The sequence below is a fragment of the Chaetodon auriga genome, chromosome 10 (assembly GCF_051107435.1).
Source record: "Chaetodon auriga isolate fChaAug3 chromosome 10, fChaAug3.hap1, whole genome shotgun sequence".
Classification (NCBI taxonomy): domain Eukaryota; kingdom Metazoa; phylum Chordata; class Actinopteri; order Chaetodontiformes; family Chaetodontidae; genus Chaetodon; species Chaetodon auriga.
This window is the reverse complement of record NC_135083.1, coordinates 10,569,146-10,596,930: the sequence shown is the minus strand read 5'-3', so window position 1 is coordinate 10,596,930 and position 27,785 is coordinate 10,569,146. Positions and strand designations below refer to the sequence as shown.

The window sequence follows — 27,785 nt, the reverse complement described above, 5'->3', positions numbered from 1 at the left end:
TATTTCTGTGACTTAAAGAAACGCCAGTCAGAGTGAAAGGTTGTGAGCTAGGCATGCATTGATTAGATCCAGAACTTTTTTTTTTTCTTGAGAAAGAGAGGCCTCAGCAGTTGTCACCGTCACTCCATCCGCTCGTCCGCTGCTGTTCATAGGAGGTGTGTTTGTCCAAGTGGACATGGGAGACACTGTGGATTTATCTGATCTTACAAGCCATCAGGTTGAGCAGAGCTTTGCTAAACATGACCTGAAGTGTGCCGGCCCCCGAGCAAACGCTGCTGTCACCTTGGCCAACCCGAGCTGTCATCTCTCAGAATGGCCCATGAGAGCTGACAGCTGTGGCGTTCCCAAAACAAATCACTGCTGCGTTTGGTAACACTCTGCGTCCCCGCGATTTAGCCCTCACCAAGACAAGAGCGGGAGCGGCGGCTGCTAATGCTCTGGCTAATGCACTGCCTAAGTGTGTGTGTTCATCTGCGTCTTCCTCCATGCGCGTGCGTGTGTGTGTGTACTGGTGTTTGCGAGGGCTTATGCAGTTTCTCTTTGTTTTTCTGCCACCTTGTTGAATGGTTCGACATAACGATGCGCCCATCCCCCTTTGTCTCCCTCTGCTCTACTCTCTCTGTGGCCTTCACCCGCATCCCCTCTGTTGTGTGGGCTCAAAACACCTCTTGTATGTCATCTAACCTGTACACACCAGAAAAAAAAAAAACGCCGATAATCTTTTATCCAAGCTCAAACAAATAGATCAATATTTGCGGCCCCAAAAGCCAAAAGAATCTTTATGGGCTTACAGATGGTAAAAAAAATGGAATCTTCAGCTTTTCTGTGGCTTTTATTTTGTCAGAGTAACAATAAAATATGCCAGTATCCCTGTCATACTACCACGAATCCTGTCAATTAATGCTGAAAAGTTGGATGTTCATTCGCTGACAGATAAGCGGCTCCACAAATTGTCATTAAGGCTCTTTTCTCTGTAGTTTTCAGAAAAACTTTGTGTTCACAACCTAGACTGAACTGTGCAAGATCAGAAACACTGAGGTGAGGGTTCAAGAATGAATTTCGTCTTAACTAGACAGTTGATTGAATATTCACAGTCGAAGGAGAGATGGAAAAAAAAACCAACACGCAACTGAGGCTGTGTTTATTGATAAATTTAATGGTAAAGTGGTCTGTACTAAATGAGGTGTTTTTCTTCCTCTCAACTGTTTTGTGAAAGTGTTACGCTTTTTAACTGACATTTTTAATGAGCTTACACACACTCTGCCTCACACATGCACACGCACACACAAATGAACCTGTCAGACACGGTTTAAACACAGAGATTTTTGACTATTTGTTACTGGGCTGTTTTTAGACATCAAACTACAGCAGTTGAGATGTGGTTTCTATTGATGCCATTGTCTTTATGTCACAGTCATTACTGAGATATCCTTACCCTGGCTCATCTTTAAAGGAGTGGTTCAGCTAAATTTGCTTATTTTATCCCCCCTTGCATGAAAAGGAAACCAACATTCTTAGCAAAGGCTTTGAATATAGTTGCGACCATCAACCATATATATGGTCTAGGAGGTGAAATAGCTGAATATGTTGCCAAAGAGCTTGTTTTCCCTCCTAAAAATTGACAGAATGGCTTAAATTTCATTGCTCCTGTACTCTATCTTTCTGCTGCTGCACAGTCACATTTCCATACTATACTTTTAATGGTACAACATAATGTATATGTACAATATTTTGATGACATGATGTTAATTTCTTGCGGGTCTTCTTTTGTTTCCCAGCAGACGTTTGGAGGAGAGGCTTTTGTTCAGCTACACAGATGAACAACAGGAAGGAGGACATGGAGATCGCCTCTCACTACCGTCAGCTCCTCAGAGAGCTCAATGAGCAGAGGCAGCACGGCATCCTCTGCGACGCCTGTGTCATTGTGGACGGAAAGATTTTCAAGGCCCATAAGAACGTCCTCCTGGGCTCCTCACGCTACTTCAAGACTCTTTACTGCCAGGTAAGGGACTGCTACGCTTGGGAAGACGGTCAAGGGAGTCTGTTAAGTACTTGTGTTTCTCTCAGATCATTGTGTTTTCTTCTGTGTTTTCTTGCTGATAAAGTAATGATGTTGTGTTATCCTGCATGAGATAAAGAACCAAGAACACACGGATATGACACTCTTTCTCACCTTTCAGGTTAAAAAGGGGGCAGAGCCTCACCACCAGACTACTGTCACTCACCTGGACATTGTCACAGCGACAGGCTTCAAAGCCATCCTGGACTTCATGTACTCAGCGCACCTCGCCCTCACCAGTAAGAACGTGATCGAGGTCATGTCAGCCGCCAGCTACCTGCAGATGACAGACATTGTCCAGGCCTGCCACAGCTTCATCAAGGCCGCACTGGACATCAGCATCCGCTCTGAGATGGCTGACGAACTGGTCGACTTTGAGATGGGAGCTGTTGCTGCTGCAGGCATCGGTGGAGGTGGAGGAGGTGGAGGAGGAGTGGGTATACCAGGAGCAGGGGGTGTTGTGGGAGCGGGTTTAGGGGGAGGAGGAGGAGGCATAGTGGGCATGGCTTCTGAAGCCCTAGCCTCCATCATGTCAGGTCGCAGCACCTCGCCATGGCTGGCGCGCCGCACCAGCCCGGCCAACTCTTCTGGGGACTCAGCAATCGCCAGCTGCCACGAGGGAGGCAGCACGTATGGCAAGGAGGACCAAGAACCCCCCAAGAGCCATGAGAGCCAGGAGGAGGCCTGCCACGACTCCCAGCCCGCCTGGCCGCACGACTACAGGCCTGTCACCGTCAAAGAGGAACAGGTGTCCCCCGCCTCCTCCTCTCATCCCCGGGACACTCCCAGAGGGGCGGCCCAGAGCCAGGGGGAACAAGGGGCTGGAGGGGCTGCTGGGGGAGGTGTAGAGGGGCCCTGGCAACCCCTATCAGGGTCAGGGCGGAGAAAGAACAGGAAGAACAAGGACACGGTCAGACATATTACCCAGCAGGCTGAGAGGAACTGGGACAGAGAGCGGGACAGGGAGCGGGACAGGGACAGTAGGCCTGGATCTCCGCTGCCCTCCATGTTGGCTGTTGCTGGATGGAACTACAACGGACAGGAAATCCCAGGTAAGGCTGACAAACCTGCTTCTTAAGTGTTCACTGTCTCCTGTCTTTGGAAAGTGCTACTGTGTAAAAAAGCCAACAGTGCGGTAGATTTGGGTCATCTCACAGCAATAACGAAAGCGAGCCATGCAGTTTCAGGTCCAAATCCTGGTTTTGTAGTGGATTTGTTGGTTAGATCATTAGTTTAGTGTCACAACAACAGGTGGAACGCGGACTTAGCCTGAAAATTGGAAGGATGGACGCAGGCCAAAAGAAAGCACGCCTGCACTTCTATCTTGGAAAGGGCTTTGCGGTGCTGATTTGATGACTTCGAGGCTTTAGAGTTTCCCAGAGTTGCTGCAGTTTCGTAATGTTGGCACATACGTAGTTATCCAGTCATGTAATTAGTGAATGACTGGTGAGATAATAAGATTAGGTTGGATAATTAGGTGAGAGTGTTGTCTAACGCTCAACTACAGTAGAATCTAATTTATCTGTGCTTGTCTTTTAAAAAGACACTTTGTAAGCAGCAGGGCAGCAGTTGTGTGCAAGCGCTCAAACTGCTTTGTTGACTTTCGCTGAACTCAAGTTCAACAGAGCGTTCATGATGCTTTACAGTACATATACACTTAATACTTTGAATCCTGCACGGATATTTCAATACATGTCAGCCATCCACACGGTTTACTAGTATAAAATGACCTCTTTTCCTCCTCCGGGTTGAGATTAGTGAGCTTCTATACTAACGTGTTAGGCCTAAGATGATTATCTCAAATCTTGGAGGTGTGAGGTGAAGCCTGGGTAAATGCAGATGGATAATACAATCCTCTTTTTGCTGCAGTTTATGTAACACACACTCCCACATAAACAAGCAAATGCAAACACAACACAAACACACTCAAGCACACACATATTTATTTTGAGAAAGCGTCTCTTGATCCTCAGCCTTGCAGAATTGTTTAGTGAATTCCTTTACACGAGAAACTAATACATGAAAAACACTGAACTGTGTGTGTGTTTGTGCATGTGTGTGTCTCGGCGTGTGTGTGTGTGTGCGCACTGGTGGGCCCAAGGCGTCGATAGGTAGATCATTAAAAGTAAGAGAAGCTAATCCTGGGCGCATTAAGGGAGTTGGCTGTGAAATGGGCACACGCGTCGCGCAGCGAAAGAAAACAGGATAATTGAATTGACCTGGGTCACTGCACGGATTACCAGCGCGTCCTCGCCATCCCAAGCTCCTCCCCTTCTCTCTGGGGTTTAAGGGAAGGACCTTCTGGAAAGGGCAAGAGGAGGGAAAAGAGAGAAAGTGGAAGACGAGTGGGGTAATGGGAGAGACAAGAAAAACAGAGGCAAAAAAAAAGAAAGGTGGAGAAGGCAGAGCATCTGTATGAGCTTCAGAGGGTTTGTCCACTTCGATTTAAGAGTCCTAAGTTCCAGATTTGGTGACCTGCAGTAACACCTTATTACAGTGAATTAAGTACATCTTGTCCTGAGCTTCACAGTCACACACACGCATACCCACATACACCCACAAGGTAAATGCCACTATTAAGCCCATTGGCCAGTTCCATGGTTCTGTACTGTGGTAGAGGGTCGAGTTTTAGTCTGGCTATGGTGAAGCAGCCATTACCGAGAGAGGTGTTTTCTCACCTAAAGGTTAGAGGAAGTCTAGTGTTGCTGATGGTGTAGACTCTCCTGGTGTTAGCCAAAAGACAACCATTTATCCCCACCTTCAGAGAGGGGGAAGGAGGAAACAGGAGTCATCATGAGGTTATCAACTATTTGGGTGTCCTTCAGGAGGCACACCTTGCCATTTAGAAGTCCAATATCGTGTTACCAGTTGGCTTACATGACGTTTAAGAGTGGTAGTGTATGACAGGCAGGATGTGTTTCACTAGTGTGTGTTGAGTCAGTTTGCAGGAGGTGGTTTCTGTGTGTTTAGCGCAGGTTTGGGGGATTGCTGAGCAGGTTTAATGAGGGCGTTATTGGAGCCTGTGCAGGGGGCGGTGTGATGTTTTGGTTGTGGGAGTGCTCTTCTACTTCTATGCCGATAAGTTCTTACAGTGGAAACCTGTTAAAGTGAGGATTTTCTTTATTGGTTTTGACCAAGTCACGGTCAAAAATACACAGGATCTCTATGGGCTTATTGTCTTCTTAAGTCTTAAGTCTCCTTAAGTCTGGATTTTGCCACCTGCAGTAGAAGATCGGAATCAGATGTACTGGCATATGGAAGGGCCAAGGAATTAGAAAGTGATGTACAGTTCCATTTAAAGTTTCTCATAACAGCGTCGCACAGTGGTGCAACATAGGCAAAGGAGAAACACTAGCTAATGCAGAAAATACTATTAACTCGATCATTAACAAAAGTTTGCCCTCTTTAGGCAACAAGATGCATCAGATTAATTCCACATTCATTCATGTATCACTTCTTCACTCCTACTGATGTGTGAGACAAGTGCATCCAAGCAAACAAAAAGCAAATTATTCAATTTTCAGTGATGCAAAACAGAGTAAAGCATCAAAATGTAGCATTTGAATCAATGTCTGCTTGATAAATGACTTAAGCGATTTATTGATTATCAAAACCATCAACTGATTCTCTGTCGATCGAGTAATGGACCATTTTGGCAGCAGACGTTTTGGCTTGTCGCAGCGGGAAAGGCACAGGTGTAATAAATAACACTAACAATGGCTCCTCTAACGATGGCTCTGTTCCATGCGGCCAAGGCTACCCTGGCAGCAGCATGCTGAGGTATGAAAATTGACGGTTATCATACTACATGCATTTGCTCATCTATTTATTTTAAATTCTACTATAATAGTAATGACAAATATTTCACGTCCACCAGGGCACAATATTTTGTGAAATTATAATAAACCTTCTGTTTTCAGAGTCACTGTAACTTATAATAATGATAATGAGACTGACTCCATGACAGTATCCAGCAGGCACAATGTCAGGAACCCGAATGTGACACACCTAAATGGAATGCAGCCGTCATTAACGTCATTAGTTACACCTGGGGGGGGGGGGGTTCCATGAAGTCCAGTTGTTGGTTTCCATGAAGGAATACGGGAGGTAAAAAGGAAAAAGGGCACCTTCAGTCTGAGATTAGTTTAATTGCTTCATTCTTTATTGATGAGAAGTGCTGAGTCTCTCTCTCTCTCTCTCGCTCTCTCTCTCTCTCTCTCTCTCTCTCTCTCTCTCTCTCTCTCTCTCTCTCATTCATCTGTGTTCAGTGTTCATTCTTTACTATTAGAGACGCTTATATTACATACAGCACAGGGCTGCTTGAGTTTGGATTTTCGTTGGATTATTCCGTAATATAAGGATAATATATGGTAAAGGATCAGTGTATTAACGCGGAGCTGTTTCAAAGCGTTTTTCGTGAAAATGCCGTGTGGCCATGTTGACATAAACAGCTGCAGGAATTAGGATTTGTTTTCTTTAGATCCCCTTCCCTTGCAAACATCTGCTGCGTTCACTTGATGTCATCATCGAGGCCACTAAGCACCAACTTCCTTTTCTCTCGCTCGCTAACGCTTGATCTCGCTCTTTCTTCCGCTCACCTTGTCTGCTGACACGAATATTTGAAATCTCACATGTGAATTTGGAAAAAGAAATCAGCATTGCAACGATCTGATCGTGTGCGTATATTTTCCCGCACAATAGTATATTAGAGGTGACAATTTTTTGAGGAGGGGAGTTTTAAATAGTCTCTGCTTCTCCTGCTTATGTCGTAAACCTTTAAATAATTACCTGAAATTATTTTTAGTTTGCCTCCCCGCTGCTTCCTCCAGACCTGGATTAAAAAGCATCTGCAAATCAAAGACAGAGTGTTTTGAGAATCAAGCATCTAGCTTTTTTAAATTATTCAGTATATCCGTCTTTCATGCCTCGTATCAGCCTCTGTTCTTGCAATTCGTGTAGCGCAAACAGTCGATTAATTCACGAGTTGATCGACAGAAAATTAGTTGACAACCATTTTCAAGTAAAAACCTTGCTGATTTCAGCTTCTCCAGTGTGAAGATGGGCTGCTTTTTTTCTGTTTTGTTTGATTGTAAACTGAATATTTTTTGCTTTCAGGCAATAGAAGCTTCAGAAACTCAGTCATTTCTGACATATTTTATAACAGTGAATTGATTCATTGGGAAAACATTTGCACCTGTGGTTCCATGCTATCTGTTGTAGTGTATTCTGACTAAACACCTTAACCTGCAACACTCAAGAAGACTTTATATAATTAACTTGTGTCTGGTTGCATTCATGTCCGAGTATGCACCTCTATTGTGCCACTACATTTATTCAGATCCTTTCAGACTCCAGACATCATGGAGAGGTCTTTTCTAAAGTGCAAAAATATTAGGAAATAATCACATGATGGAGCATTACTGTGAACGTGTACTGTTGTCCACAAAGGCCTTACCCTGCTGTTTGAAATTAACAATATTTTCCATACATTCAGAGCTGTTAATTCTTCTATGAGAGAAGGTGTCACCTCTTCGAATGGTGTGTCATTTTGGAGGCAGAACTCACTCGCTCTACATCACCTCCACCCTCAGAGCGAGAAGAAGCCCGAGCTGGTGAAAACATGAGCTAACGATTGATTTCTGTCCTACTTCCTTTCTACTTGGGGCAAACACCAACTTGATCTTTATCCCACATAATAACAGCACTGGAAATACTTTTTGTTTGCTTTTTTCGCTGGTATTAAAAACACACACACACACACACACATCCATGGTGACCTTTAGTGGCAGCTTGGGGGATTTTTTGCAATCCGGTACATGGCCGGTGTGATGTTCACACACACACACACACACACACACACACACACACACACACACACACACACAGCTTAGAGCATCTGATTATGTAGACGTGAACAGTTCAATCACACGTGGGCTGTTCTTTCCATTTCCCTCTAGCTGTTGCACATTGATTACATCGAGAATCTTTTTTGAAATCCAACATCTTTATCTGACTCTCTTCCTCTCCTCTCTGTGGCCTCAGAGTTCCCCTCCTCAACCACTAATACTCACACTGACACACACACACACGCATGCCCACAGACAAGCACAGAAACAAAAAAAGTGAAATCATTTTTCCGTAGAACCCTTTCCTGTTTGTTGCAGCAAGCTCGGGAGCGCCGCAGTTAGCGCTTCATGTTTTGGCTCGCTTGAGTTCAGACCCTCATCCTCCGGAGCTCCGGCGCCTCCTGGACTCACCTGGGGCCCGCAGACCGGCCCCTTGCAGAACTGCCCTCTAGTTTGCACTTCGGCGTAAACTTTCTTTCTTTTTTTTCCCTCTCTCTCACTCCCTGCGCTCATCTCCCCAAGTCTCGGCAGTCTAAAGGTGAACACTTGAAATAATGAATCGGATCCCCCTTTCGCCCCCTTCCTCTCTGTATTCCAGTTAAGACTCTCCCCATAGTATTTGCACTTCATTAAACTTGAAATAGGTTTAATATTTAAAACACCTGAACAGATTTCAACCCCCTCACCCCTCGCACACCTCTCCACTTTTTTCTCTCCCTTCTCCTCACACTCGGTTTTATAATCTACTCTCATATTTCCTCCCTAATTCACTCCTCCTTCATTAAAAACCAAAATAGATTTAATATTTCAGACTGTGTGGACTTAATTTTTAACCCCTTTCTTCGCGGCTTGGTGCTTGACACGCTATGGGTTAGGTAACTACATCATGTTGAGGCCTCCCCCCTTCTCTCCAGTCTTTCTCTCTCTTTTTTTTGTGCCTCCTGGTTCATCTTTCTCACTTTTTACACAGTCAGTCTATTATCAGTTCTGTCTCTCACTGTCTTTGTACTCCAGGCCTCTCTCTGTGTCTCACTCTGTCTCCTCCACCCCCTATTTGCTCTGCCTCTTTGTCCTCTGACTGCACAGATGATTTCAGCCCTTTCCTCCCACCCTATTGACTTTTGTGGCCTGCTCACCCCACCTCCCTCAGTTTCCCCTGCTCCCTCCATCCTCTCCTTCCCCTTTTTGTGCCACACACACTCCTTTCCCCCTCGTCTCTCAGTTGTAGAAGGTTGAATGCTCCTTTTTTGTCCTTTTGGGAATAGTGTCGGATGACTGAATTGCTCTTCTTTTCCCCCTTTTTTTTCCTCTTGCTGTCTCTTGTCAGCCTCCTCCTCAGTCCCCACTACATTTAAAAAAAGAAAAAAAAAAAGTTCCATTATCACCGTGCTAACCAATCATTTCTCACCGCCCACCAGCCATCTTTGTCATATGACCTCACATCCTGCTGGACATTATGGGCAGTCCACCAGCTAAAAGCCCCTTCTCCTACTCCACCACACCATCACACCACACACACATTCACACAATTTTTCACACTCTTGCTGTCTGTCTTTTTCTCTCGCAGCACTCTCTCTCTCTCTCTCTCTCTCTCTCTCTCTCTCTCTCTCTCTCTCTCTCTCTCTCTCTCTCTCAGCTCTCAATACTGACACCTGCTCTATTTATAATTATCTGGCTTTAAAAGAGCCATTTTGGACAGGAAGCTGCCCCCTCCCCACTCCTGACCGTGGCTTTTTTCCAGAACGTCAGCACCCCCCACCTCTCTGCCTCCTGCCACTGGAACAGGCCAGAGAAGAATTGCTGGGTGGAGAGGAGGAGGAGAAGTGTGTGTGTGTGTGTGTGGTGGTGGGGAGGGGGGTTAAAGATTAGCCATCCCACCCTGAGTGCACCTGGGTTGGGCCCATGTGTGTGCTTTAGTCAGCCACAGCCCACACACATTCTGTACACACTCACCCACTAACTTACACATAAGTATATAAACACTTGCATTCATAACACCTGCACACGTCACAATCCCCACATTTCACTTCTAAATGTATGTCTTTAAACTCTGAGTACACACACGCACATCTCTTGGCATTGATCGCTCAGGTCTAAGAATTAAACTACCCAGAATGCATCCTGACAGGATGTCCTGTTGGCACGGCGCAGGGGTAGGTGGGTCAGGAGGTTCCTGCGGTTGAAAATTCACAGCAGTACCCCTACAGCTAAACTCCCACCCTCACACATCAACACACACGCACTTCAAATCATCACATACCCCAAATGTCTGTACACAGAGATATGAATAATTGCAGTTAACTTTGTAGATCACACACACACGCACATGCACACACACACACCTATAGATCCTCTGTAAGTTCAGTTATTTATTCTATTGCTCAATTCCGTCTTGATGATACCTGAGGGCCTTTGGATTATTTCTCTTTGCTTTGCTGCTCATTTGCCAAAGGCGCCTTTCCTTACATACCAATGAGGGAATACTGTATGATTTCAGCTTTTTTTTTTTTAATTTTGGTCTCCAAAAAGGAAATCTGTTATACCCAAATCTGGGTTATCTGGGTTAAAACAGATTTTTAAAACACCATTTGCCTCTCAAACACTGTAATTCAACCAGCAGCAGGCCATTTATGTTTTCTCCCACTTTATGTGACTGGGAGCATTGGAGATTTTAAAACACACCAAAAACACCTCAAAAAATATTCATAGTGCAACATGAAAAAAAGTTAATGGTTGGATTGAAGGATTTTGTCACTCCTACTGATTTTCAGGATAATCATGCTTCAAGTTTTGTAACTTTTGTTCCCACAATGCTTTGGGAGCTGTAAACAGGAAGTATAATGCAGTCATGGAGGCAGTTAATTAGCTGTGGGCTACATGTTTATCCCTGTTTCTTTGCCTATATTTGTTTACAATTTGACATAATTGCACTATTAAAACTACACTGAATTAGCTATAAGCAGTTCCTGTCTGCAGCGTACTCAGAGATGTGCAGACAATCACCAGCTTCTCAGCTTTTCAAGTCATTTTTCTATGATTTCCCCCCAGCAGGAAAAGATACACAAAATGATGTTTATTTTTATCTTACCTTTGCATGTGACTTACTGGATAATTTCATCTCCTCAAGCCTCCACACATTACTCAGTGTTTGCACTGGTTACAAACAGTCAACATATGCGACCTGTGATGAGCAGTCCCAAGCAGTCTGGGAGCCTCTGATCTGAAGCCCGAAACTTCCTGAAAATTGCTTTAAACCGATCTCTTAAAAATCAAGCTATTTTTCATGGAATATCTGCTTAAAGCAAAAAAAACAATACATATGAGCCTCCTCCTCCTCTTCGATGAGAGAGCCGTGACAAGGCTCCTCTTTTGGAGATATGAGAAGATGGAGATGTGATGTGATGCGAGCTAGGATGCCTCTCTCTTCTCTCCTCCAGTGATCTGATAGCCAGTAATGGGCCCTGTAGCTGTGAGCCTGGCAGCACTGCTCGCTGTGGCTTATGTGTCACACTGTGCCCAACATTCACCAAGAGTTAGTCGAGCGCAAGCAGCCGGGATATTGAGACGAGTAAAGTGTATGTGTGTGTGTGTGTGAGTGTGTGTGTGAGAGGGAAAGAGAGGCAGATATATACACTGGCAGACTGATTGACAGGAAGAAGCAGAAACTGTAACTTTCGCGAAGAGTTTAAAAAAGTGCTTTACAGTAAACCTACGGCTGGATTTGGGCTGTCTCTCTCTCTCATTTTCAGTCAACCTGAAGTTCCTCTTTCCCGGTCTGTTTATTTTAGAAAGGTGGCTTTGTTCTATTTACCATACCCACTCCCTCGGCGGCCTCTACCCCCGTCAAACCAGTTAGAAAAGGGGAGCGAAGAGGAAGAGGAGGAGGAGGGGGGGAGAGAGGGAGGGGAGGAGGGGGTGCATGATGTTTGGACAAACGGACAGCCCGAACAGGATATAGAGGTCTACAGCCTGTGGGTGTGTCGGTTTGGCCGAGACGCAGCTTGCACACAAACACACACACGTGCGCACATACACACACACACATACACACAATCGTGGGAGTGTTCCCGCTGGAGGGCAAAGTCTCCCTTCCTCTTACACATTCATTCTCTCCTTTTCCCTCCTTCCCTTCGTTCCCCCTTTCCGCCGTCACACCCCTCCACACCTCCTTCCTTTAGACCTCTCTCTCTCCTTCATCCCTCACTCCTTCTCTTGTGACAAACCGCCCCTCCTCCTTTTGAAACAAGGAAAAAAAGAAAGTGTTAAAGATACAGAAGAGTTGGCCAACAGCAATGAGAAACTAGGAGGGAGAGGCCAAAATCACCACAGGGGACAATTATGGCTTGGGCTGTGTACATACAAGTGTGTGCGTGTGTGTATGTGTGTACATGTGTGTGGTTCTTTTTGGGTTTGATAGTTATAGAGGCGTTGAAGACAGTCCTGGAAGCCACTATCTGTCCTTCACAACTATTTGTCCCCTCCTTCTCTCCTCTATCCCTCCTTCCCTCTGTCTGTTTGGACCTTCCCTTCCATCCCGTCAATTCACACTGTCACTTCTGCTTTAACTCATCTCCTACGCTGCAGCCACGGCTGCCGCTTGAGTACAGTATTGTGTTTTGGTTTCACGTTGAGTCTATGGGCTCCAAATAAAGGCAAGGCTGTGGGTTACACTTCCTCATCAGTAGGAGCTGTGAGCTTCTGTGTCTCGTCCTTTGCTTGTGTAAAACCGGGACTTCCAGGTTGTGTTAACTACCTCTAATAAGAAAGAGGTCGCTCACAGCGACAAACTCCCAGAAAAATATCACCTAACTCCGCACTTCCCCTCAGCTCTGTGGAGCTTTTTAGCATCTTTCAGCCCATTGTTTTCCTGCCCGCAACCGTGCTGTTTTGGTTCACTCTCATCAGTGTCTCATTGGCTGTTTCCAGTGAAAAAGCTGTGAAAACCCACTGTGCTCTACCTGCTCAGCACCAAACCATAGACAAAGTTAGCAGCTAGCTGGGAAGCATAGTGGAGAATTTAGGAGCAGCCAAGTCAGTATTTTGTTTACGACTTGTTTTCTCTGCCCCCAGGTGGCCAGAAATATCAGTTTTTGCTTCTTTAAATACGTTCCAAAACCATAGAAAGAGGGAAATTTAAGAACAAGGAAGGATCAGGGAGAATAGTTATGATGATGTGTAAATAGTCACAGTGCCCCGCTGGAGAAATCATGGGAGCTGTAGTTTTTAAGTTTCTCATTGTTGAAGTTAAATTCTTATCGCAGCAGCTGCAGCAGATTCTCATTTAGCTTAAACCCAGGAACATGTGTCACCTTTTCAGATGAGATTGAGTTGAGGAACAGCAGCTTGCCAGGAATTGACATCAGGACTTTAGCTCTCTATATCTCCTGCTCTTTGTCTTTAGACGTGATGCTAGTTTCACAAAAAGAGGCCAAACTCTCCTTTGTTCCCCTCCTCCTTCAACCCCTTTTGCCCAGATCACCTGCCTGCCCGTACCCCTCATTGTTTCCACTGTACTCCACCTCTCTCTTTGCAACTCTTACTACCCTCATGCGCCAGCAGCAGCATGCAAAGAATAACTCCAGCTGATCCATTTGATCTCCTTTGCCTCTCCTCTGCCCCCATCCCTCTCCCTCCTATTTCAGTATCTCTGAATCTAAAATGGTTCATAGGCTTGTTTCAGGAGGGACAGAACCAAAACAGGAGTAGTACCCCTAGTTTTTTTTTTTTTTTTCTCACACTAATTCCCCTGTTGAGACTACATCTGACCTGAGTGGAAAAAAAAAAACTTTGAGCAGCCCTCGTGAGATAATACCTCAGTGCTGGAAGGTGACGGCTGTTGAGAAAAGTAAAAGAGGGTTTCAGAGTTTGTTCTAAGAGTGTGTGCGAGTGTGGGAAAGCATAGGAGATAGATAGCGAGACAGTTTGCATGTGTATATGGTGTAATTGTCTGTGACCCTGGCATTTTTTTTTTTTTTTCTTTTCGTGGTTAGACTGTTTGGCCTTCCCATAGTTCCTCTGGCCTCAGAGACATCCAGCCTCAAGGTTTAGTGTGTGTCTCTGTGTGCAGATGTGTGTGTGTGTGTGTGTGTTGTACAGGAGAGGAGAAAGGGAGCGATGGGGGTTAGAGGTGCATTTGATAGCGCAGGACACCCAGACCTCCTCTCCACCCGCTCCCCCTCCATACCCCTCTGTTCAGGCCTTGATAAGTGGAGCCAGAGTCTGTGGGGGTTAGGGATTCCTGTCTGGCACAAACACACACATACACATAGAAACACACTCACGCACTGGGATCCGCCCGCTCTACATTCCTGTGTCCGACTAAGGAAGCAGCCTAGCCGTCTTCCCCTCCACTCCCAAATTATCCCCTTCTCCTAAAGTCAGTGCATAGTTATCACACGCCTCTCTACCTCTCTCTTCCATTCTGACTCATACATACCTCTTCTATCTACCATGTTTTCCTCCTCTCTATCCTTCCACCGAGCACTCTGCAAACAGCACGTCCAGTCATCTATTAGTAAGTCGTAAAATGTTCTATAAGTGAATAAGATCCGCCGGTACGTTGACATAATGTCACCTCATTGCAGTGCAGATACACGCTCAAAACATGTATCATTTTCAGGAAGTGGTCCTCATTCGCTGTGAGAATCTCCATTGAAGACATTAGAATTCACCCATTGTATAGTCAGATATTTTAGTAAAATTAAATTCAGAAATACAATTTCAGATATTTCTGCTGCTCATCTGTCCCTGTAGGGTTTTTTGTTTGATCTTCCACTGCTCATCCTTTTTCAATTTTTTGCTCATTGCCCAAACTCTTACATATACTCTCAACTCTTCCCCTTTACCCCATTTCTCATTGTTTCGTCTTTTCTGCGCCTCCCCTATTGCCATCCGACTCTGTTTTATCTTTTACCCCTTTCTCTCCTTCCTTCCCTCCCTCATCCTCTTCCTCCCTTCCTTTGTAGGGGTGTATAACAGGGGTTAGGAAGGGGTCATGTGGTCTCACGCTGCCCTTCTCTCTAATGGCTTCTTAATGAGAGAGTCAGAGAGAGAGAGACAAGCAGGGAGAGGAGCAGTTTTGAGAAGCGGGTTGAGATATCAGTAGTTCTGCTTAGGGCACTGACTCTCTCTCTCGGTGTGTGCGTCCATGTGAGACTGCGTGCGTTGTGTGTGTGTGTGTGTGTGTGCGCACATGCCTGCACTATTTGACCGACCCCTTGCTCCATTTCGAGCCCTCTCTGAGCTCGGTGTTCCTCTCCGGGGAAAAAAGAGATGACACGTTTGTAGCCTTGAATAAGCGCCGGGGCTCGTCACACGCACTGTCCACTCGGGCTGGCTTGGGGGTGGGTGGGAGATGTTGTGGAGGTGAGGGAGGAGGGATGGTGCAGGGGCCCGCTCTTTAATTTGCACAGCTTCTGCTGATTTGATCATAAGCAATTAATCTCAATGGCTCAGCTCGCTGCAGTGGGGGAAGAGAAGATGAACACAGTCCTCTATTTGCACGCGTCCCTTGCTCTGGGTTTCCCCTCTGTCCACACAGTGTGACTTCTTCTGTTCTTACCGCGTATACTTGTATCATAGTCATAGAGGAAGCATGCTGTGGCAATTTTGTTTCTCTTGTCCCATATGACTTCCCCTTGAACAGTGAGGTTTCCCAGGCAAGTTTTGGTTTTGCAAACAAATATTGCCGTCAAGTCTCCCGCTCTTAATCAGAAATCATGTGTTTGAAAAGGTTTTAATGAGTCATGAGGTCATGAAACATATCAATCACTTGTAAGGATTTGTAAAGTTTTAAATCGGGCTGGAAAATGAAAATAAAAACTCCTAAAATCAAACTTGGATTTACACGATCAGTGTGCACAATCAGCTCCGTGTTGGCTGCAGTGCCAGAAGCCTGATTATGGAACTAGAGCTGTGTCAAACAAGGTCGTCTTCTATTTCGGTTGCATCTTCACAGGCTTTGGACTGCTGAGAGCCTCATGCAGTTGTGTGAGGTTCAACGTCCAGATCCGTCCTGCCTTGATCTTGAGATCTGTCCAACTTTTATCAGCTCAAGAGTGACACAGATCTCCACTGATCCACTAACACTAAGCTCGCAGCTTGCACAGGTTTGGCTCCCTCATCCATGTCTCATCTGTCTCGCTTCCTTCCCCCGTTTAACCCTTCGCTCTGTTACCTCATTTTGACCCACGCGTCTGTGCTTGACAAACGCTGCGACTCGTTCCTTCACTCTGCCTTTATGCCCAGCCCGTCTGCCAGTTTTCCATCTCCCTCTATCTCCCTCGCCCTTGCTTTTCCTCTCCATGGCACCGTACTCCTCCCATACTGAGGCCAGAGCTCTCTCCATTGTTGGAGGCAGGTTGCCAAGGATACAAGCACAGAGAGGCACAGTCTTAATGTTATAAGATGGGAGAGATGAGCAGAGAGATGGGAGAGGGGCAATAGCTCTTGTACTCTCTAGTCACTGGGCATCCCGACAACATGCTAATGCTCTGTAAAGAGCACATAACACCCTCTGCTCTCCACCCTGTGGAGTGTCCCTCTGTGGACAGAGCACAGGGACATTGTCTGTTTGTGGAGGAACCTCTTGTACTGGTCATCTGCTCTCTGCTCGCCCATTGCGACCAGTGCATGATTGCAGTGTGCGTCTTCCTGTGTTTTTGTGCATTTGTCAGCCACTTGATGGGGGCTCTTGGGCAGCTAGTCTACATTTGTTCATCTTAACAAAAGTCTGAAAAAGTCAAACGGTCAAAACTGACAAATATTCAAGGCGTTGGAGTCATTAGAGGTCCTGTGTCTGCTGTCAGACGACAGGTTTCCTGATGCTGCAATCTCATAGACAGCAAAGACAAGTCGTCTGTATAATGCAGGTTTAGAATATTTAATGTGAAGGAGGAGGCTCTGCACACTGAGGTTCAGTGTAAGAATTTAATGATAATGATTCTCGAAGCAAGTTTTCATTTTATTTTTGGTACTTTTGCCTTTATTTTTTAGCAGACAGTGTAGTTGCAGACAGGAAACAAGATAGCAGAGAGGATATAATACACAGGAACTGAAATCAAACTGGGGGCATTACGTTTATCTGGAATGAACCATTCAGCGATCAGGACACCTCAGACTGGCAATGTTTGAGAAAATAAGACAGAGATGACTAGTCTGTACATCCTGCATTGGGTGTCTGTGTACTCAGACATTCAACGGCTCGCACAGTCCATGTCTTTTTTTTGTTTTTTGCATATGAGTATGAAATCAGCAGATGACAAACTTTACGCCACACACACAGGGGCATGTCCAAAAGGGGGGCCTGGAGTACCACTTGCCACCTCTGACATCTGATTGGCCACCCCAAGTACCACCCCATTATCCTGAAGCATGACTGGCTATCTGCCCAGTGAGAGGCGGGTCTGTAGTTTGAGTCAACTATCGGATGAGTATTTTTTAATGTGCATGTGTTGTTCTGTATGTAGCCCACTTTTGGAGGACTTAAAGAATGAAGGATGGAAGCTTCATATTATATTTGTAGGCCACTCTGTTGGGTTGTGATTGGAAGGGCTATTTATCTTTTAAATATTTTAAACGCACTTATTGTAAGTCACTTTGGACAAAAGTGTTAGCTAAATGAATGTAATGTAATCTAAAAAAAAAGAAACACAGGAATGAAAGAAACAGTGAGATACTGTAATGTTAGTAATGAAGGTAGATATGAGAAATGGTAAATTACTGCTATTTCAAACCCTCTCTCTGTGTTTGTGTGTGTGTTTGTTTGTATGTATTCCTCACTTTGTGGAGACTCACCTTCCTTATGGGGACAAAATGCAGGTCCCCATGATGCAAATCATTCATTTTTAGGGTGTAGACTGGCGTTAAGGTTAGGATAAGGTTAAGGTTAGGGTTAGGCAAATAGTGGTTATAGTTAGGGTTAAGGTTAAGGTAGGAAATGAATGTAAGTCTATGTAATGTCCCCACAAGTGATGAAAACAACGAGTGTGTGTGTGTGTGTGTGTGTGTGTGTGTGTGTGTGTGTGTGTGTGTGTGTGTGTGGGGGAGACACGCCACAGTACGCATCTCCTTGTGGCTATGCCAGTGTGAAGACGACTCTTTGGGCTGAAGATGGAGATATGTTTTCCTCTCTGGTGTCTGTTTTACTGAATACATTCAAATTTAGTTTCCTTTTCTCATCTATATTTTTGTAATTCACTCCAGAGTGTCCAGCTGGAAATATGTTGATTTTGCCAACTTTGGTTGTTAAACTCATCTTAAATTTGTTTCCAGGGAGCAGTAAAGAAGTAATTATGGCTAGTTAGTTGCCTTGAGCTTTTGAGCTGGTCAGTGTGAGTCGGAGACTGTGTTAACCCACACACCAATAACCCACAGGCTGTGTACAGCATCCCCACCCAGAGTCTTTGTCGTTTTCCTCCTCCACTTTCCATTATCCCTCCTCTCAACCTCTCTCTCTCTCTCTCTCTTCCACCTCACCCTTCAAATACGACCCTGGATCGGGCTGGACGGGGCTTTTGGGCACGTGCCCGCTCGCCAGTTCCTCCCCTGTGCATAAAGCCAAGACATAACCTCTCTCTCTCTCTCCCAATCTCTCCATCTCTCTCTCTCTCTTTGCTTTTAGCACAAAGCCCTGCGTGTCTGCCTTCCTTCCCCACCCAGCATTCTTTCCCCATGCAGACCTCTCCCCCGCTCTCTCTCTCTCTCTCTCTCTCTCTCTCGACTTCCCTCCTACCCGCCAACTCGCTCAGCCTCACCCTACCTTTCATTAGCCCACTCTTTATCTCACACACTCACTCTGCTCGCTCTCTCCCCCCTCCACTCTCCTATCTCGCCAGCTTTTACACTCCCTGTACTCTCTCTCTCTCTCTCTCTCTCCCCTTTTCTCTCATTCTCCCCCTTCAGTTGCTTCGGCTTTTGTTTCTGATACATCTTCATTTATTCCTCTCTCCCTCTCTTTCCCTGCTGACCCTATTATTTTATATTCTCCCTCCCTCTGCCATCACTCCCCCTCTCTCCCTCTCTCTTTCTCTCTCTCTCTCTCTCTCTACCTCCCTCCCACTCCTCTCAGTCCCTCTAAGCTGCATTAACTCCCCAGATTACCTTGAGCCCTGCAATCCTCCATCCCCCACGCACTCACCGCTCCCTCTTTCCCTCCCTCCCTTCACTCATTCACTTGCTCACTCAGACTATGTCCACACCAAGGCGGCTAATTTTGAAAACACAGTTTACATTTGAAAAGGATTATGGAGATCTCTCCACACTGAATCACTGAAACAATAGGAAACTTGACAAAATGTGTTCTTTGCTGTCCTTTTTATTGTGCATCACTGCCAACATCTGGGAAACAGTGGGACAGACAGGTCAAGCATGTGGTCTTTTACCTCCTGCTCTGACTGATCGCCTCAATTGTACAGTGTAAACTCTGCAGTGTTTTAATACAGGGGAGCTCAGGATTAATTGTTCTCAGTTGCGTATTTTTTGTGTTTCCAATATCAGAATGAGCACAAAATAGCAATTTGATCTCCGCACTTCAAAGCTAACCAGATGCACTGAGATGTCGTGTTGTGTGATAGTGTCACACTGACATTTTAAATGAGTTATCACAGAGAATTAAACAGGCAGCTGAAGAAAAGTCCACTTTTATTTAACCTTCTCTGTCAGAGTATAAACTGACATGGTTTGCAGACAGTTTGGAGACAGTGGGAGTCAGTGGTACAGTGGTGTGCACTTATTTTCTTGTTAGTGACCATAGCATATCCTCTTGCTAACTGACAGCTAGCAAGCTCGCTAGTTCAGAGAGCTTTTCTAGCCCTGCACTAACTCTCTATCATATGAAATAGTACATAATCCTGATAAGGAAATGCCAGGCAGTGACCCAGCATAGACAAAACAGAAAGAATTGAGATATTATGACTGACTAGTGCTAGCTGGGATGGCTAACACAGGGATGCTAACTTTTGACTTCAGCCCAGACTCACATTTGCTCTGTTGATCAACGTGCATTGTGCTGAATGTTGACCCATTTTTGATAATATAAATGCGATGTGCAAGTGACCCGCGTGGTCCAAACAGCGCTAACACCGCACCCTCTCCAGCCTCACTCAGTGTGAGTGGCTGGACCTTAAAATCATTGTGGTTTGCTGCTGCAGCGGAACACGTGTTGCAATGACTTTTTGCTGCACCCGTTCAGTTCGGACGACGATGGGTGCATTCACGGACGTTCAGTGAAAAGTGTTGCCTTGACCTTGTTACGCTCTGTGCCTCAGCCCATCTGAACTTAACTGAACTGAAGAAAAAAACGACATCGGAGGAAGCGAATACAAAAAGTTAGCATGAGAAAAGGCATGTGTGGCGTGAGAGATCTGAGATTGCATGAGTTTCGCACTCAGTGCACTAACAGTTAGCCAGCTACAGACTGTGGCCCCTTCCTGGTGTGACCAGGCTTTTAAACAGTACAACCAGGAAGCAGATGAGGACCAATGAGCCTAAGCCACTGACGGTTTTGCAAAATGTAAACGTAACAAAATATGGCGACAGGTGACTGTATTATAAACGGGATAACAGCATGAAAAAGTGGCAGCTGCAACAGGATGTCACATCCTGGTATAATACCTCTCCTGCTCATGTTTGATTGCATCTTTTGGATGTGTAACATTATTTTGTGAGCACACACACACACACACACACACACACACACACACACAACCGCTGCTCTGAGACTTACTACTGCTCTGTTTCTGAAAAGCAGCGTAGTGTTGACAGTCGGCCAAAACGTAGAGAAAAATATGCATTTTCAAATTTAGCTGGCTTACTGTACTCTGACACACTCACTTGCTCACCCCCACCATCACTAGCCACCCCCCCTCCCCTCCCTCCCTCCCACAGCCTCTGTAACCTCCCCCTCACCTCTCCTCACTCCCCCTTCACTCACCCACCCACCCACACTCCATCACCCCACCGTCCACCTCTCACCCCACCACTCTTGCAATCGCTGTGCTCCTCTTCTCTCCTCTCCTCCCCTCCACCCACACTCTCTCTTTTTCTCCAAGCCCCCAGCAGTACCACCATCACCACCAGCACCATCATCTCTCTCTCTCCCTCTCTCTTCCCTGTCTTTTACCACTCTCTTCCCTCTGTCCCTCCCTCCTCTAAAGCCTTCAGGCTCTGCTTGATTTATGCTTGCCCTCCCTATCCACACACACCCCACCACCACCACCACCACCACCACCACCCACCCTTCCCTATCTCTCCTGGAGGTTGTGGCCCGGCTAGTCCCTAAAAACAACAGAGAGAGAGAGAGAGAGAGAGAGAGAGAGAGAGAGCAAGTGAGGGAGAGGAAGACAGAGAGAAAGAGAGAGAGAGAGAGAGAGAGAGAGAGAGAATAACAACCTCTTTTACTTTCCATCCTCCCTCCTTTTTAACCCAGCATTTTTTTCATTCCCCTCTCCCACACTGCTTTTTAAATTGCCTCTGAATTCTTGAGCTGTTTTAGTGCCTCACTCCCCCTTCTCGGCTGAAATTACTTTTTTACCCTCTCAAACTCTGGCATGCTGAGGAAGCAAGTTCCACCTTCCCTCCCCTCTTTGTCCACTCCAGGACAAACACACACTAATTACATGTACAGTGTGCGGAGCTGTTAAAAAAAAAAAAAAAAGAAGAAGAAGAAGGTGAAGGAGGGACTTGCGTTTTCTTGTTTTGAAACATGTCGCTGTAATGTCGCGTAGACAGAGTCTTGTGACAACATCGCTCTTGTAGTGCCTTGTCCTTTTCAACCCCAGGCTGGCCGAGCCATTAACCAGGCCGACTTGGGGCAAGGCTTCTTTCTGTGTCTTTCCCTGTCACACACACACACACACACAGACACAAAGATACACAGTGAGAGAGTCTTTCTCTTTTGTTTGCACTCCCATACTCAAACATGCACACAAGCCCTACTTTCTTCTCTGACAGCTCTCTTGTGGTCGACAAGCCTCAGTAACTCGTTGCTTAACCACCCTGGACTTTTTCTCTCCATTGTGTTTGGCTACTGTCTCTGTTGATTTGAAGGCGTGGTGTGTGTTTGTGTGTGTGTGTGTGTGTGTGTGCGTGTGTGTGTGTGTGTGTGTGTGACTGGAGGTGTTAAAGGAGTGTGTCCATCAACAGCCAGGTCATGTGTGTATACGCAAGTAGCGCGTGTATATCAATTTCTGTTTATCCATCCGCTGATTTATCAAAAACCTCTATATAAATGGAAACTCCCTCACACATCAGCGTTTGGCTTCATTTAGAGGGGATTTGTTGAGACACACACACACACACACACGTACACACAGGGACACACTCCTTGAGCACAATCAGAACAGAAGATCAGAGGTCAAACCAGGTCAGCTGACCCTTCCCTCCCTTTTCAGGCCTTCTCTCTCCTCCTCTTTACTGCGTCAAAGTGCGCTCTCTAATAACACAGCTCCCCTTGTGAAATGCACACACACACACACTTCACTCAGATATACAGTGCAGCCTCCAACCACAGCACATAAAACTGTATCTTCTATCCATTAGCTGTAACTCTCTCAATGGATGATAAATGCAGTATCCCTCACAACACATTTGAAGTGTAGTTCAACACACACATCTTTTATTCCACGCACCAGTCTTATTCCGCCTTTGCTTTTTCCCACTCAAGCCCCCACATAGCTCGCAGCGTCGCTCACGCGTGTTCGCGCACATACACACACACACACACACGAATGCACGCACACAAACGCAAACACACACACGAACAAAGAGAACTACCATTTCCACATATTTGTCTCTCCTTTTAAAAGGGGGTTTTATTTAGCATAAATGTTGAAGCCAAGGGTGCCCGGCTACCATGGCAACCAAATTAAACGGAGGATCTCTTCAGAAAGCAGAAATCTAAATTATTCGGACTCTTTTATGAAGGGGAAAATGAAAATTCCCTTCACTGTACAGAGACCGCTGCACTGTAAAGGCAGAAGAAAGGAGGGAAAAAAAGATGAGGAAAATGCTATTGTTTTTTTTTTTTGTATCTGACCAATTCAAAGGCACATCCCATGCCATTGAAATTCATAGGTTGTCTCATGACAACCATTAACACTCAGCATATGTGCACAAAAGAATGATGTAACCACAGTGTCTCCAGAACTCCAGATAAACCTATCGCCTTTGAAAGACACCACAATATGTGTGTCTACAAATCCTCGGCAAAACCCGGCACACGTATGATGAAATCCATAAGCTGCGTGCACGGGATTAGGTGCGACTGTTTCTGGTGTGGTAAATGATTTTATCTGTCGGAACAGGATGAGGTTTAAGTAACACGCCGGCTACGCGGGGCCCGATAAAGCTTACATAAGTGAAGGAGGATTATGTAGTATATTCCGATTATTTGGCGCGAAAGCCTGTTTGTGGTCAGCTGAATACTAATTTCTAATATCTCATGCATAGTCTTGGAAATGTGGTTAAATCCCCAGAAAGTAGGATACTGTATGTTGCCCGGCAGAGTGTGTCAGCAGGACACAGTGAGCCCTTTGCTAATGTGTAAAACACAGATATTAATTTCACACATTTTCAGAAATTTTGAGTGTGATGTGCGAGGAAATCGTGATGCAGCCTCTTTTCCATAACTCTGCCATTTAATCTGCAGTGCGTGACTGAAGCATTGTAACTGTATGACTGTGAGGAGGGCGGACATGTTCCATCTGTACACGCACGTGTCCAGGGGATGCTGGGAAAAAGTGGTCAGGGGTCATTCACTCGTCCAATGGACAGATGAGTGGAGGGAGATGGGGGTCAGAGGTGACCCTCTTTTCTCTCTCTCCCCTTCGCTTCCTCGTCTTCCATTTGTCTGCCCCTCCTTTCTCCATATACGTGTACATGTGTGTGTGTGTCTTCGTGCATGTGTGCGTGTTTGTTGTTGGCCCACAGCAGATCTATGTTATTGATTGACTCCTGTGGCTGCTGGGCTGCCCACTGAAGGAGGGGGCAGAGCTCTAATGAATTCCTGCACCTCATGCCCCTTGCGCCAACCCCTACACCCCCTCCTTAATTAACTTTGTGTGTGTTTGTGTGTGTGCGCGCGGGAGGGGCCGGGGTGTGCGTGGATGCATGCGTGTGTGTTTTGTGTGTATCTTCCTCCACAGCTCTACACCCCCGCTTCTACACTCCCCTGCCTTCTTTTTTTTTCTTTCTCTCTCTTTCTATCCATGCCTCCTCTCTTCTTTCTTCATTCCTCCTACTTTATCTCCTCTTTTTATATCTTCCTCTGCGTCTGCAAGTAGTTTGATGGCTGCTGATTACTTCGTATGTATGTCACTCTTATCTGTCGTGCCTCATCCCCCCCCCCACACCATCCTTAATATCTTACTCGCATCTCTACACCTTTCAGATCTATGCGTGTATGTGCAACCGTGCATACAGAGCGTGTATCCATCCATCTGATCTGTGATCATTTATCTATACTGAGCATGAAAAATGACTGACATTGTATGTGTGTGTGTGTGTGTGTGAGAGACAGAGTGGTCAACATTGACCCAGTAGGCTGTGAAGAGGCTGCATGCCCATCGGTATTCCAGACATGGAGGCAAACTACTGTCTCTGTCACCTTGACTCCCCCTGCAGCAGATGAGCACTGGGCTGCACAGGAAACACTTAGCACTACCTGACTGTAGTTAAAATGGACAACAGGGCTGTTTTGTTCTCTTGCCTCCATTGTATTTTTCCACTCTTTCTCTCTCCTCCACCCGTTTGTGTTCTCCGTGCCCCCGCATCACCCCTGTTTCTTGTCTTCACTTTGTTTATTCCCCATTAGCTTTAAGTGTGATTTCAGCTGTCACTGCATGGGCTTTGTGGAACGGTAGGCTTATATATCAGGATGTCAGAAGGTTTCTGTCCAGAACAATCACACGAAATTATGCACACACAAGCCCCCCCCCGCCCCCCCTTAAGGCACCTCACAAGTCTGCATTAGCAGAAGTGAGCTTGTGTTTGTTTTAGGTGTAGACAAGCTACTCTTTCAAAGTCTCTAAGCCTGGTGATGTGCGTGGTGTGTATTTGTGTCTAAGTCTTTGTTGGAGAAAGCAACCTGTCATCAGTTAAATGTCAATTAGGAGGCAATGAAAGTGTGTTTTTGTGTCCGTATTTGCATGGGTGTGTGTTTGCATGCGTGTGTCTGCGTTGAGCGGAGCTGTCGTCAGCAATGTGGTCTGACAGTCTTGTAGATCTACAGTGGAACCTCCAGCGACATGTCTGCTGCTGACAGTTTCTCTACACACTCTGCTTTCAACGACACTGATGGCTAAACACACTCATGCAGACATAACGCACACACATGCACACATACACACACACACACACACACACACACTCACACACACACACCGCGTCTGCCTTTCTGCCGTTCTCTCTCTTACTGTCTCCTTATGATCTCCCTGTATTTTTGTTGACTGGTGATGATGAGGTGTGCTAGGGAGTTGAGGAGAGAGAGAGATGATTCAGAGCGGTGACGTGTTGGTAGTTGCAACCGAAAACACTGGGTGTAAGCGATGACTCGGCTGAGAGGAAGAATTGTTTTAATACAGTGTGTTTTTTTTGTGTTTTCACTCGAGCTGCTATCACTGTCGGGTGAAATCTTTAAATTGACAAAACAACAACTGTTCAATGTTAGGGATTTTTAGTTTGACCACCATCCCCCCTTTTTTATCTCCTTTGAGAGGGTTTCACAAATCCAAGAGTGGCAGGATTTTCAGCCTAGAGAGAAGCATGTAATCCCTCAAATTAAGTTAAGACAGTGCTGTGTGGAATGTTCTGAGGCATTGTCCCTGACCACCTACTTGAATTTCCCTGCTTTAGTTGGTGTTGTATTTAAAGAAAAAAAAAACATTTTAATGCTAGTCAGTTATGGCTGCAGAGGGACGGAGGGGCCTAACCCATCCTCTGTTACTTCATCTCCATTCAGGGGCAGACGTGACCGAACCCAACAGCTCAGACAGCCGAGGGGAACGCCTCGACTTCTTCCTCAAACAGGAAGAGGCTCTCACCACAGAGCCCAGCTACCTGGGTCCCAGCGAATCGGAGGAGGCTGGGGGAGGAGCGGTGGGCGGAACGATCTCATCTGTAGCCAATCTGAAGGCGGCGCTGATGAGTAAGAACAGCCTGCTGTCGCTGCGGGCTGAGATGATGGGAGATGATAACCCCTTGCTGTACGAGTACCTGCCCAAAGGAGGACACTCCCTGTCTTGTAAGTGACTATTTACTAACACTGTACTCACACTGATCGTTACACGCACACACCCAGCCGGCCACATGCCTCATTATAACTTACAACTCAGGTATACACACAAACTGCATGGACTCCACTATTTTTGAGTACCTGCTCATGCGGTAACCTGCGAGACATAAAACATACAGGCTTGACCGCATTTGACATGAGTATCCCCTTCCTCTGCAGAGTATTTTCCCTCATCAGCCACTGTATTTGGATAACTCTGAATGCATGCATGAGTGTGTGTGTCTGCGGTGCCACTTGAGTGTGTAAAGGGTTTGTGTGGCACTGCCAGCAATGACTAGTCAGCGGTGACTCAGTGAGAGAACATTTTGCTGGGATCGCTCGCGCTGTCGTGAGAAAATTTGTTTGGTTTTATGTGACAGTTTCTTTGTGCGTATCAGTGGGTCTGCGGCTGTATTTCACAGCAGCAAAATAACACAACAGAACTGCAGCAACTGTTCACATATTATTTACTGTATTTCAGCAGCAAATGATGAAGCAATTTGCTCTACTCCACGACGGCGCACACCTCTGCATCCTTTTAAAAGCAGTTTCAAAATGAGTAGTATTTTTAAAATTGTGTCCCTGAAGAAAGCCAGTTAAACGTTTCAAGAGAAATGAGAGGTCACTTGAGATAAAATGCAACAAACCATAGAAAGGTAAGCTTCAAGTGTTTACCATCGGATTTCAGGTTTTTGTGATTATGCATGAGTGTGCAACCTGTATATGTCAATAGTTTTATGCTTATGTGCGTTAAACCTTCAACAACCGTCCCCCGTTCCGCGTAAGTAGTAAAATAACTCTTATATCAGCTAAACTTCCATTTACGCCTCTTACATCCTTTCGAATAAACCATCTTCTAATCATATCAATATTAAACTTCCTTATTTGTGCTTAATTTGCCCACGTTACCAAGAGATTTTTTTCTGCGTTCAGTCAGTTTTTGTGCCTTCAGTGAGGGTGTTAAACTGTCAGCGTGTCTAGATGTGTGTGTCTCTGTGTGTGTGCCAGCGTGAGCGTATATTTGCTTGAGTCCGTGTCCGCGTGGGCACATTTTTGTGTGTGTGTGTGTGTGTGTGTGCAACTTGTGTGTTTGTGTTTCTTTGCTTTTACTGGCTAGTAATTGGATCTTTTGTCCCTGGTTCTGCCTGTCTTTGTGAGCGGAAGAAAGGCAAAGGAAGGGTACAACTCCGAGTGTAGACGTGCCTTTTGAGTTGAGCCCCACTCACCTACAAAATAAAAGACCGGGCCGAGACTGAATAGACCAAAACACACGTTCGCAGTTGCACATTCGCGCTCGCAAACGCACGTCACATCACATCACCCCTTTTGTGCAAGTGTTAAGTGTGTGGGATTGAGATGTTTCTGTTGGCTTAAAGAGGAGATTCAGATGCTGTCACAGCACAGATAGACAGCCTCACAAGCTCCAGAAAAGAGAAGAAGAGGCTTTTTGATACACACTCACACTTTACAGATACACCCAACCTTGACTACATGAATAGGAAATTTAGAGAATTCACTGAGTGTTAATCATTTGCTCCCAGCATAGAAAAAAAACACATGTTGAATGAGTCTTATAGCTATATTTCAGTTGTCACCGAAGAAACCTCAAGGA

The 27,785-nt window shown here is 45.7% G+C and overlaps 1 protein-coding gene across 5 annotated transcripts in view; it reads left to right on the top strand.

The window, feature by feature from the left end:
* zbtb46 (zinc finger and BTB domain containing 46) overlaps positions 1-27,785 on the top strand; it is a 61,026-nt gene that overhangs the window by 20,262 nt on the left and 12,979 nt on the right. For 3 of the 5 annotated variants that reach the window (XM_076740195.1, XM_076740194.1, XM_076740192.1), the window contains exons 2-4: positions 1,782-2,002; positions 2,181-3,111; positions 25,862-26,143. In XM_076740195.1, the coding sequence (XP_076596310.1) occupies positions 1,817-2,002; positions 2,181-3,111; positions 25,862-26,143 (1,399 nt within the window). In that variant the 5' untranslated portion in view covers positions 1,782-1,816. Of the gene's footprint in view, positions 1-1,778; positions 2,003-2,180; positions 3,112-25,861; positions 26,144-27,785 lie in introns of all 5 variants that reach the window. The other 2 variants (XM_076740197.1, XM_076740193.1) reach the window with 1 other exon arrangement.